The sequence below is a fragment of the Protobothrops mucrosquamatus genome, unplaced genomic scaffold, assembly GCF_001527695.2.
Source record: "Protobothrops mucrosquamatus isolate PMUCROS unplaced genomic scaffold, P.Mucros_1.0 scaffold3803, whole genome shotgun sequence".
In the NCBI taxonomy this organism is placed as follows: Eukaryota; Metazoa; Chordata; class Lepidosauria; order Squamata; family Viperidae; genus Protobothrops; species Protobothrops mucrosquamatus.
In genome coordinates, this window is record NW_015389756.1 from 153,768 (window position 1) to 164,040 (window position 10,273).

Genomic DNA, 10,273 nt, shown 5'->3' on the forward strand with positions numbered 1-10,273 from the left:
AGGCCCGACCCTCGGCCGCGCCGGGCCCGCGCTCACCTGACCGCCGGCCGGCCGGCTGGGGCTCCGTCGGCGGGTCGGTGCGGCCTGCCGGGCTCCGCGGCCGCTTCTGCTGCTGCTGCTGCTCCTCCTGCCGCCGTCGCTCCGCCGCCGCTCCTCGCCCACCTCCAGCGCCAGCCACCGGAAACGGAAACGCCTCGTCGACGGGCCGCCCGCCCACACGCCCTGACTCACCGCGCGCCACTTCCGGGGGAGGAAGTGGTGCGCTTCCGAGCTGGTCGGCCGGAGCGTCCGTCACTTCCGAAAGGTGGCCGCTCTGTCCCTTCCTCTCTATCCCCGCCGGAGTCAATTCCGCCGGTTAATGCTCGGGCTCCCGCTCGCGAAACCCCCCCCCTCTGCTCCCGCTCCGGCTGGGGAGGGAAGAGCCCCCCCCCGTCCTCAGCAGGCGGCCCGATCCTCAGCAGCGCCCCGCAGGCGGGCGAGGATGCCGGTCGGGGCGCAAGCGGCTCCCCCCGGGCTCGGGCATCCCTGGAAGGCGGCAGGAGGAGCCCTCCGCCTCTTCCGAGGCAGCAGCACCGCAGTGCGGAGAAGCGGCCGAACAGCAGGCAGGGCCGGCAGCTGGGAAGATCTCTGCCTTGCTTGCAAAGGAGGAGGAGCCGCGGTGGGGAAGGGGCCGGGGGTCCGCTCGGGACCCTCCGCCAGCCGCAGTGGGGCCTCTTCCCTGCCGGGTTCTCCTCCACACACTGCCTTTGGGCCGGACAGGGATTAGACTCGCAGGGGTAGTCAACCTTTGGCTCTTTTATGACTCGTGGACTTCAACTCCCAGAATTCCGCTCAGGAATTCTGGGAGTTGAAGTCCACGAGTCATAAAAGAGCCAAGGTTGACTACCCGCTGCGTCTACAGCCTCCAGGAGAATTTGATCGCTGTAGATCCCAGCCAAAGAGAAAATCAGAACGGCTCACCCACTGCATCAAACCTGGAACCTAAGCTGGCTCAGGAATTCTGGGAATTGAAGTCCACGAGTCACAAAAGAGCCAAGGTTGACTACCCCTGAATTAGAGCACCGCTCCCCGTGAGCTCTCGTCCCTGCTCGGTTTCCGGAGGGGTCTCGAGGGAGAGCCCCAGGTAGTCAAGCCAATTGGGAAGGCTGATAGAAATCTCTCCCCCCCCACACACACACACTTCTCTCCTTATCTGAGTGTTTATCACTTCCCACCTGGTTTGTATAAACATCATAATCACACCTCTGCTGCTGGACGGGCCCCGGGAATTCGCTGAATGGTTCAGATTTAATATTTCCCCTGGAAGCAGGCAGGTGGGCAAGGGGCTGCGCGTGCCCAGGGGCTGCTTCTGTTGCATCCACACATTTCAAGAGGGACTCTAAAGTAGGGCACGACCTCACAACCACGATGGAACCCGGCGGTCCCGGTTGCCTCGAGACCAGTGAGGATTCCAAGGGTGACAGTTCAGCTGGCATCAGGATGCAGAACTGGTTCTCTCTTAATCGGCATCTCCGCAGGTGAGGCCAAATTGGGCAGGTAAGGCCCACAGGTCACCTCCAGTTGTCCGGGGCCTCTTCTGACCATCTCCTGAGGGCACCCTTAACTGGAGGGAGAGCTGGCCCACATTGGCCATGTTTGTGGTCTGGGCACCAGTGGGCTCAATTTCCTGGCAGCCAATTTTTGGGTTTTTTCCCCCTCCTAGATCCATCTATGAGAAGAACAGACCGTAAGTATCTGCCTCTCTGGAACTAAAAAAAAAACCTTGTCAAGTAAGGCAGGGCAAATGAGGGAGATTTTGGTGCTGGAAAGAGAAAATGTCTTCCCTGGAAATTCTTGAGTCATTGGCTGCCGTGGATCCCTGGGTGTCTTTTTGTGTGGCATCACAAACACGCTTTGCTCGGTATTTGCAGGTTTTCCGAGGATGATAAAGCAGAAACCCAGAGCGAAGCAGAAAGAGACCCCGTTGTAGGGGAAGGTGAGTGAAGGTTCGGAGGTTTACTTCTTTGAAGCTCCAGGGGGTCTTGGGGGCTCTGGAGAGATGCACGTGTTTTGAATCAGGGGGGAGGGGGTTGAGGAGGGGAGAGAGCCCCCACTGACATGTATTATGCCCTTCCTTTCCATCTTTCCAGGTCGTCTTCTTCAGCTGCAGCCCCAACCAGGTCCAGCTGCTGCAAGTGGTAAGCCTCAACAGAGGTGACCTCCAGCCAGGTGCCCAAGCAGCTGCCATTGCTAACTCTACCGCCCCTCCCCTCAGCAGGTGATCCAGAGGCCCCCAGCAAGGCTCAGGCTGACCCCTTGGTTCCTGACTCCTCGGCCTCCAAGGACATTTCCCCAGAGGCTGGCCTTCCGTCTCCCGTGCCTCCAGAGGAGATCATGGCCCTGATTCAGGAGCTGCAAGCGGCACACGAGTTCCAGTCTTCTCACTTCCAAGAGCGTACGTTGGAAGGGCGCCTTCCCCTGTTCCTCCCTTGGCGGAGAGGGTGTCTGAGGGAAAAGGCCCAAAGGTTTCGTTCTCACGGGACTCTCTCTCTCTCCTTCCAGGCAGGCAGGATCTTCGCAGCTGCCACGATTGCCTGAAATCCATGAAGACGCTCAAGGAGCACCTGCAGGCGGTGAAGGCCAGGCTGTGGCAGGTGGAGACCATGCTAGGCGTTCAGGTCCCACCTCAAGAACTGGACCCGGAGGAGGAACAGGAGGAGCCAAGCGCCCAGGACAGCCCCTGCGACCCAGATCTCCTTCCTGCCCCCCCTTTGTCTAATGGGGGTGCCTGAGATGCGAGGAGGAAAGCATAAATAGAGATCTGCAGTCTCTAACCACGCAAATCTTTTGTTGTTTTGTTTTCTTGAGTGCTGCTCTCCAAAATTGCTGCTCTGCTACTTCCCCTATGGTGGGGGTGGTGGTGTTGGTGGGTGGGTTGCATTCCTTTATTAAGGGACAGGCGAATAACATTGCAGAAACAGCGGGGGGGGGGGGGAGAGACAATCGGCCAGGCAGCCTGTAGCTCAGTGTTTCTCAACCTGGGTAACTTTAACCTGGGTGGACTTCAACTCCCAGAATTCTGGCTGGGGAATTCTGGGAGTTGAAGTCCACCCAGGTTAAAGTTACCCAGGTTGAGAAACACTGCGTGTAGCCGAAGAAGACTCTTCTGTCGTCCCGTGAAATGCATTTTCTCCGGTGTTCTGCAACGAAGCAGAACGGACCCAGAAACGGAAACATCTCAGAATAAAGTGGGAGGATTCTGACATCGCGCGCACCCCATCCTCAGCCAGCAGGAAGAAAAGCAAGGTTGAGACCCCAACTTTAAAGCCGGCTGGGGAATTTGAAGTCGGATGCCGCCTGCCCACCGTGCCGGTCCAAGAGGGGAAAAACCTCCGCGAACCGGGCGGGCGGTGGGAAGGGGACGAAGCGCCTGGCTCGACTAGCCCCGCTCTGCGCTTTCCTAGCTCGGGAGCGCCTGGTAAGACTGCAAATCCCAGAGTGCACCGCGGCCGCCCGACCCTCCCGCCCCGCCGGGAAGGAGCTGCGAAGCGCGGCGGACCAGGTGGGCGCCGGGCGGGCTCCTCGTGCGGAGGCGGGAGCGGCGGGCGCCCTGCGCAACGGCCTCCGTGGGTGGCGGGCGCCGGTTGCAGCACGCGGGGCTGCCCTCTGCTGCGGGAGGGCGGGCGGGGGTCCGGCCCTCTTGGGGCGCCGCTGCCTCGGCCAACCCGCGCCCCTTTGCAGGCACCATGAGGCTGACGCGGCTGCTGGCCATGGCGGAGAAGCTGACGCCGCCCTGGGCCCCCGAGATGAGCCGGGCGGGCCGGGCGCCCCGGAGGAAGAAGCCCGCGCCGGCGCCACCGCCCATCCCGGAGGAGGACTGGCAGGTCTTCCGCGGAGACACGGTGAGTTGGCCCGACGGGGGTCCGGAAGGCAAGCGCCGCCCGGCTACCCCGACCGACCCGCCGCCGCCTTCTCCCCCTTCTCTCCCCCCCCGCAGGTGGAGATCCTGAGCGGGCGCGAGGCCGGCAAGCAAGGGCAGGTCATCAAGGTGGACAAGGAGCAGCAGTCGGTGCTGCTGGACCGCCTCAACATGGTAAGGGGTGCTGCGGGGAAGGGGGGGGGGCTCGGCCTCTGCAGGAGCCCCCCGGTGGGCTTCCCTGGCACAGGGGCTGCAGGCTCCCCTCTGCTTGCCCCCCCCCCGCAGGGCCACTACTATGCGGACACCACGGAGGGCAGAGCCTTGTTTTCCCGAGAGAAGCCGCTGGCCTTGAAGGAGGTGGGCCTGGTGGACCCCGCAGACAGGTAGGGCTGAAGCGACTCCTCCCACTCCACACCTTGCGGGGGGGGCATGGATCACCTGAGCTGCCCCTGAATTCCCCGGGGGATCCAATTGTGGGGTGACTTTTGTTCTCTCCTTCCCTGCTCTCCGTGGAAGTAGTGCTGCCCGTCCCAGGGTCATTTCAATGACTTTGGCTTTCTGCCTTTACAACTGGGGGGCCTCTCACTCATTAACACAACCGCTCCATGCAACCATCTTGGGTGCTTTTCCGCTGTGTCTACTTTGCATGACCTCAGGCTGCCCACCGAAGTGGTTTGGCGCTACACAGAGCAGGGCGAGCGCGTGCGGGTCTCCCTCCGGACGGGCCGGATCATCCCCAAACCCGTCGAGCAGAGGGAGGACGGCATCATCCCTGAGCTGTGGGTCGGTAAGAAGCTTCTCTGCTGAGCTGAGCGAGGGAGGGAGGACGAGCAAGTGGTCATCTTGGACAACTTCTGCCGGACCCTGCCGGCAGCTAAGACCGGGTTGTTCTCGAACAGTATGAGGACTAGAGCCTTGAAACTGGCTTAACAGGCTTTTCTCCCCCACCCTTATCTGGCCCCCTTGCTCCTTGCCAAAATCAGATGGCCCAAAGGACACCTCCAGCAAGGACGCCCTGGAGAAGACGTACACCCCGTCTTTGAAGACCTTTCAAGAGGAAATTATGGAGCGGATGGGAATCGTAGAGACACGGCGGCACAGGAAGTCGTATTGGTATTGAGGCTTCTCTGCTCCTCCCTTCTCCGGGGAGAGAGACGCAGCAGGAACCAGAGAGGTTCTGCATTCACACAAGCGTTAACGGGCTGTCGTTTATTAAAGGCTAAGAGGCAACCAAGAATAAACATCCTTTTAATAGAAAAATAAGCGTACAGTCATTACAAATGCACAACAGATAAGAGTGACACATTTTGGCCCCCATCTTCTGCGAAGGGGTTCATCTACGGCAGTGTTTGTCAACCTTGACAATTTTAAGGCATGTGGACTTCAACTCCCAGAATTCCACAGCCAGCAATGCTGGCTGTGGAATTCTGGGAGTTGAAGTCCACATGCCTTAAAATTGTCAAGGTTGAGAAACACTGATCTACGGCCTGCTCCTTCGTCCTCCTCCAAAGGGTTGGTCCATGGGCTTGCTTGGCTGGGGTGCAGCGGGGGACTATAAGGCCAAGTCCACTCCTTCCGCTTCTTCTGCATCAAGACACTGAGAAGACCCATCTAGGGCAGGATCCTCCTCAGTTCCCTGCGGCCAGGCCCCACAGGTCGGAGGGCGGCACCTTGGCAGCCACCAGCACCAGGTTCCTGGCAGAGAGCGCTGGGTTAAAGAGAGGGACAAGTTCGCACGGGAAACCTGTGGGGAGGCAAGAGAAAGGGAGTGGGCTTGGGGTGGCCCTGTCAATGTGGGGTCAGGAGCAGGGAGCCCCGACATAGGCTCCCCCAGGCCCTCAAAAGCAGGAGCTGGAATCAGAAAAGATGGAGCCACCACCAGCCCTGGCTTGGGGTCTGCACCGTGTCTTCCAAAGTGCTGCCTGCATAGAGGCGGTAAGACAGAGGAAAGGGAGACCCCCCAAAGGCTGAACAGCTGAACCCCTGAAGCAGATCTCCGTTTCTTGCCTGAGCGTACAAAGTAATTCTGTCGCTCCTACTGAGAGCCTCCCTTTGGGGGGTGGCTCCCCTTAGAAAGAATCGCCTCAAAGGAAGCCACTCCTGTCATCTCGAAGACACAGTGCTATTTTGACTCTTCTTGAGCTGCTGGGCTGGATGCTGACTCCCCTCCGGCCAAGACCCCAGGCACAGCTTACCTTGCTCCTGCAGGTAAATCATCCGATCGAGGAGAATAAGGGTCTCCACCAAGGGGGCCAGCAGGAGAGCGAGGCTGAAGAAGACCACCACTCGCTGCTGCTCGGCTAGAGAGGCTGCCTCCAGGGGTCCACTGGGACTCATCCCGACACGCTCCAGTCCCCGGCGCGCATACCTGCCCGGGAAGGAAAAGCTGAACTTGCTGTTCCAAACGGGGCAGGTTGATTATCGGTGGGAAGAGCAGCACCAATCCCACCAGCTGGGGAAGACGCCCCTGCAGCTACCAGAAAGCGGACGGGCTCACTCACTGCTCAAAAGTCATCTCGTCAGTCTTGGGAATAGCCTGCACCCCAAGGCGTTTCTTGGTGGGGTCGATGGCCCGGATCACGGTCTCCAGCCTGGCCCGGAAGTAGTGCGTCTTCAGCGAAGGACTGTCCTGCTCCAGCCGCAGAATGTAGTCCTCCATGGCGTGGCAAGCCCCTTCCCGGGCCTTGTAGGAGAGCTGGTGGCCGGGCAGACCGGCCACCCAGTTGCTCAGGGGGTAGCCGGGCCGGGCGCCCTCCCCGGTGCTCAGCTTCATGTAGCAGCAGGCCACCGAAGTGATGCCGACAATGTGGGGACAGGCCACAAAGAGCCGGAGGAGGGTCGCGCTGAGGTCCCCGCAGGCATGCAGGCCAGTGAGCAAAAGCGTCCCTTGCGGGTGCTGTGCTTGGAGGCGGGGTGGCGACTTCTGCTCCCGGGAATCTGGGCCATCCTCCCCACAGTCTGCACCTCCCTTCCGAGCCTCAGTTTCCCTCAGCTCACAAGGCACGGTGGGGTGATGACCCAAGGCTGCTCCCCGTGGACTCCCGTCTCCCGCAGCGGCCTTCCCTTCAGCCTCGTCCGAGTGCAGCAGCTCCACAAACTCGGGCCAAGAAGAGTGGGGACTGACCCAGCCCACCACGTGCTTCGGCCCCTGGACGGAGGCGCCGTCTGGAGCCTGGAAGACCAAGCCGGGGGCCGCCGTCAGGAAAGCCACGGCCGGAGCCAGCCTCTCCGGTCGGTATGGGAGACGCTTACCTGACCTGCCCTTCTTCACAGCCAAGGGTCTCCCCTTCCCCCAATCCCACCCTCACCTGCCGCCTGGCCTGCTCCTTGCTCAGCTCCAGCGCCAGCGCCCGGTCAAACTTGGCGGCCTGAGCGACCAGCTGGGGGTCTCCCTCCACGGCCGTCACCGACAGCTGCAGCCCGAAGGCCAGGAAGCGGGAGAGGTGGCCCTGCGGAGGGAGCGGAGGAGAGGAGAGCCGACGGCAAGGGGCTCCCGGACGGGGCCAGGCCGAGGAAGGGCGGGGGGGGGACCCCCAAAGCGGCCCCGGGGCTCACCTGCCCGGCGCCCACGTCGACCACCCGGCGGCACCCGGTGCGCTCGCTCAGCCGCTGCACCACCTGCCGGGGGAGGAGGAGGAGAGGGCGGTCAGGGCCGGGGGTCGCTCGCTCGGGACCCCCGCCCCCGCCCCCCACGCCCCGCACCTGCGCCAGCCGCCGGACCTCGTGCTGCTTCTTGGGCCGCAGGTGCTTGCGGAAGCGGGGCGGCAGCGGGGGCTCCCGGGCGGCGGCGGCGGCGGCTGGTCGGCGGGGGAAAGCCAGGGCGTGCGCGGTGGCGCGGAAGGCCAGCAGCGAGAGCGGCCACACCGGGCGACGGCGGGCGGGCTCGCCCCTCCGCAGCAGCAGCGCCGCCACCTCCGGCGGGGAGAGCCGGCCCAGCGCCGCCTGCCAGCTTCGGGGGAGGCGGCCCCACAGGTCCTCCGCGAAGAACTCCTGCGGGGGGAGGAAGCGGGAGGGGCGCTCAGCGGAGCCCACCGGTGCGGCCCGGAGGGGGGCGGGGTCTAGGGGGCGGGGCTTACGATGACGTAGGCGTCCGTTAGCGGCCGGTAGAGGTCGAGGACGCGCACCAGGCTGGCGGCCAGGCGCTTCTGCTGCTCCGGGGAGAAGCCGCGCATGGCGCACAATTTTGGCCCCGACCGGGCCCCGTCGCCCGTCCGCTTCCGGGTTCGGACGGAGGAGGCCGCCGCCCCGCCCCCCACGCGGCTCCTCCCTCTCTCCCTCCCTCCCTCCCTCCCTCCTTCTTTCCCCCCCCCCGGGCTCCTCCTCCGGGCCGGGCGAGGCTGCGGCGCCGCCTTTCCCGCTTTCGGGGAAGACCGAACGGAAGGACTTCCGGTGTGGCCTGAACTTCCGCTGCCGGGCGGCGCTTCCGCATCCGGGTTGGCGGCGCGGTGCCGTCGCGGCAGAGCGAGGTGGGCGTGGCGCCCGGGTCCTCTCGGCGGGGGGGGGGGNTCCCTTCCAGGGAGAGATGGCGACGCACCTGCCGCTTCCTACCGCCGCCGCCGTCGGAGCCCGCTAGATCGACGCCCGCTGCTCTGCGCTGGGCCGCCGGGACGCTCCGCCGGGCGCCATGTCGGACCTGATGCTCAACCTGGAGACGGCCCTCCCGCCGCCGGCCCCGAGGAGCTCCGCGGGCGGCCACCGGCACCAGCGCTTCGTCAAGCGCCGCCAGTTCCTGGAGCGGCGCGGCTTCCTGAGGCAGAAGCAGCTGCCCGCCCAGCCCCCCGCCCTGCCCAGACGGGGCCCCGCCTCGGGGGGCGGCTGCGCGGGGCCCGCCCGGGCCAAGAAGAAGCCTGCCAAGGGGGCAGCGGGGAGGGGGGGCAGCCGAGCCCCGCTTGAGGAGGGTCCGCCCGGCCGGCCCAAGGAGAGCGCCGCTGCGGGTACGCTGTGCCCCGGATCCCGGGCGGACGGCCCCTCCTCCGCGGCTGCCTCGGCCTCGAAGAGGACGGGGGCCCCCGCTGGGAAGCCCAACGGGACCCTCTGCAGCCGGGGGGACGTCCCCCGAGTCGGCCCGCTGGACGAAAGCAAGGCCGGCCTCCCCGACGTGCCGGTGGTAGCCAAGCCGGGCAAAATGGTGGCCATTGACTGCGAGATGGTGGGCACCGGGCCCGGCGGGCGCAACAGTGACCTGGCGCGATGCAGCGTGGTCAGCTACTATGGCGACGTGATGTACGACGGCTACATCCGTCCCCTGAGCCCCATCACCAACTACCGGACTCGGTGGAGCGGCATCAGGCAGCACCACATGAGAGACGCTGTGCCCTTCAAGCTGGCCCAGAGAGAGGTGAGGGCAGCGCGCAGCCTCCTCGCCCTCCTCTCGGTCTCTCCTCCCCACGTAGGGAGGGGAGTCTTCCGGGTTACGGCACCCTGGGCATCAGCGTCCTCTCCTCCCGTCTTGGCTGGGGGGGGCCACAGGGGCCCTCGGCGGCTGAACCCGCTTCCTGCTCTGCTTCCTTTTCAGATTCTCAAGCTTCTCTCGGGGAAGATTGTCATTGGCCACGCAATCCACAACGACTTCAAAGCCCTCAAATATTTCCACCCCAAATCCATGACCAGGGACACCTCAAAAATCCCCCTGCTCAATCGGAAGGCCGGCTTCCCCGAGAACGAGTCGGCCTCCCTGAAGCGACTCACCAAGCAGCTGCTGCACCGAGACATTCAGGTAACGGGTGCCGGGCACACCTGCCCAGGTGCTGAGCCCAGCTGCTCTTTCGGGATGGTGGGTCTCCTAAGCCCAGGGGAGGCATTAGGGTTTCGTCCCGGAGGGAGGGAGAGAGAATGGGCGCCCCTGTGGCCAGGGAAGAAGTCCAGGGCAGGACTTTGAGTGATACCCTGAGCCTGCCTGCCTTCCTTCCTTCCTTCCCTCCCTCCAGGTTGGTCACAATGGACACTCCTCGGTGGAAGATGCCCGGGCCACCATGGAGCTGTACAAGGTGATTGAGGTGGAGTGGGAGAGGCATTTGGCCACCTCCCTCCCCCAGGACGGACCGCCGGGCACCACGTGACGGCCCTTGGCCAAGAACCAGCTGGCCTGGACTTGACGGAGCGAGAGCTACAGAAGCTTTTGGGGGGGCAGTGGAGGGGAAGAAGGTGCAGCTGACCTGGGGGGTGGGGTGGGGGGTGAGAAGGACGAGTCCATTACATTGTTTCCAGCTGAGGCCCACGTTGGTGTGTGTTGTTGCCCTCAAAACAGGTGGGGAGGAAGGCCTGCCTCCCAGTGCTCTAGGGGTGCTGGTGCCCCCCCCAGAGATGGGAGGAGGGAGCAGGGGTGGGGCCAGAACCGCAGAAGGTTTCCTCAGCAGTGGGGTCGTTGGGTGCAAC

The 10,273-nt window shown here is 63.9% G+C and overlaps 4 protein-coding genes across 4 annotated transcripts in view; 2 read left to right on the forward strand and 2 right to left on the reverse strand.

Moving 5' to 3' along the window:
• Positions 1-1,357, reverse strand: part of ETV3 (ETS variant 3) — a 6,382-nt gene extending 5,025 nt beyond the window's left edge. Inside the window, exons 1-2 of the mRNA XM_015827577.1 lie at positions 1,243-1,357; positions 37-162 (exon numbers count right to left, since the gene is read on the reverse strand). Coding sequence (XP_015683063.1) covers positions 37-162; positions 1,243-1,357 — 241 coding nt within the window. The remainder of the gene's footprint in view (positions 1-36; positions 163-1,242) is intronic.
• Positions 1,358-3,725: 2,368 nt separating this feature from the next.
• MRPL24 (mitochondrial ribosomal protein L24) lies at positions 3,726-5,149 on the forward strand. Its single transcript, XM_015827578.1, has 5 exons — positions 3,726-3,881; positions 3,977-4,072; positions 4,184-4,281; positions 4,555-4,685; positions 4,882-5,149. Exons 1-5 carry the CDS (start codon positions 3,726-3,728, stop codon positions 5,016-5,018), a joined length of 618 nt encoding a protein of 205 aa, XP_015683064.1. The 3' UTR covers positions 5,019-5,149.
• Positions 5,150-5,379: 230 nt separating this feature from the next.
• RRNAD1 (ribosomal RNA adenine dimethylase domain containing 1) lies at positions 5,380-8,073 on the reverse strand. The gene is made up of 7 exons (XM_015827579.2): positions 7,975-8,073; positions 7,601-7,888; positions 7,454-7,516; positions 7,207-7,347; positions 6,400-7,070; positions 6,094-6,266; positions 5,380-5,642 (listed from the first exon to the last, which is right to left on the reverse strand). The coding sequence occupies exons 1-7, from the start codon at positions 8,068-8,070 to the stop codon at positions 5,527-5,529; spliced, it is 1,548 nt and encodes a 515-aa protein (XP_015683065.1). The 5' UTR covers positions 8,071-8,073; the 3' UTR covers positions 5,380-5,526.
• Positions 8,074-8,522: 449 nt separating this feature from the next.
• Positions 8,523-9,957, forward strand: ISG20L2 (interferon stimulated exonuclease gene 20 like 2). The gene is made up of 3 exons (XM_015827586.1): positions 8,523-9,236; positions 9,414-9,614; positions 9,826-9,957. Exons 1-3 carry the CDS (start codon positions 8,523-8,525, stop codon positions 9,955-9,957), a joined length of 1,047 nt encoding a protein of 348 aa, XP_015683072.1.
• Positions 9,958-10,273: the final 316 nt, after the last annotated feature.

Coding starts and splice junctions, on each gene's coding strand:
- RRNAD1 (XM_015827579.2), bottom strand. CDS start 8,070: ATGCGCGGCTTCTCCCCGGAGCAGCAGAAGCGCCTGGCCGCCAGCCTG. Junction 7,517..7,600: donor AGGTCCGGCGGCTGGCGCAG/GTGCGGGGCGTG, acceptor CTCCCCCGGCAG/GTGGTGCAGCGGCTGAGCGA. Junction 6,267..6,399: donor GACGAGATGACTTTTGAGCA/GTGAGTGAGCCC, acceptor CTTCCCGGGCAG/GTATGCGCGCCGGGGACTGG.
- ISG20L2 (XM_015827586.1), top strand. CDS start 8,523: ATGTCGGACCTGATGCTCAACCTGGAGACGGCCCTCCCGCCGCCGGCC. Junction 9,237..9,413: donor TCAAGCTGGCCCAGAGAGAG/GTGAGGGCAGCG, acceptor CTTCCTTTTCAG/ATTCTCAAGCTTCTCTCGGG. Junction 9,615..9,825: donor TGCTGCACCGAGACATTCAG/GTAACGGGTGCC, acceptor CCCTCCCTCCAG/GTTGGTCACAATGGACACTC.
- MRPL24 (XM_015827578.1), top strand. CDS start 3,726: ATGAGGCTGACGCGGCTGCTGGCCATGGCGGAGAAGCTGACGCCGCCC. Junction 3,882..3,976: donor AGGTCTTCCGCGGAGACACG/GTGAGTTGGCCC, acceptor CCCCCCCCGCAG/GTGGAGATCCTGAGCGGGCG. Junction 4,686..4,881: donor CATCCCTGAGCTGTGGGTCG/GTAAGAAGCTTC, acceptor TGCCAAAATCAG/ATGGCCCAAAGGACACCTCC.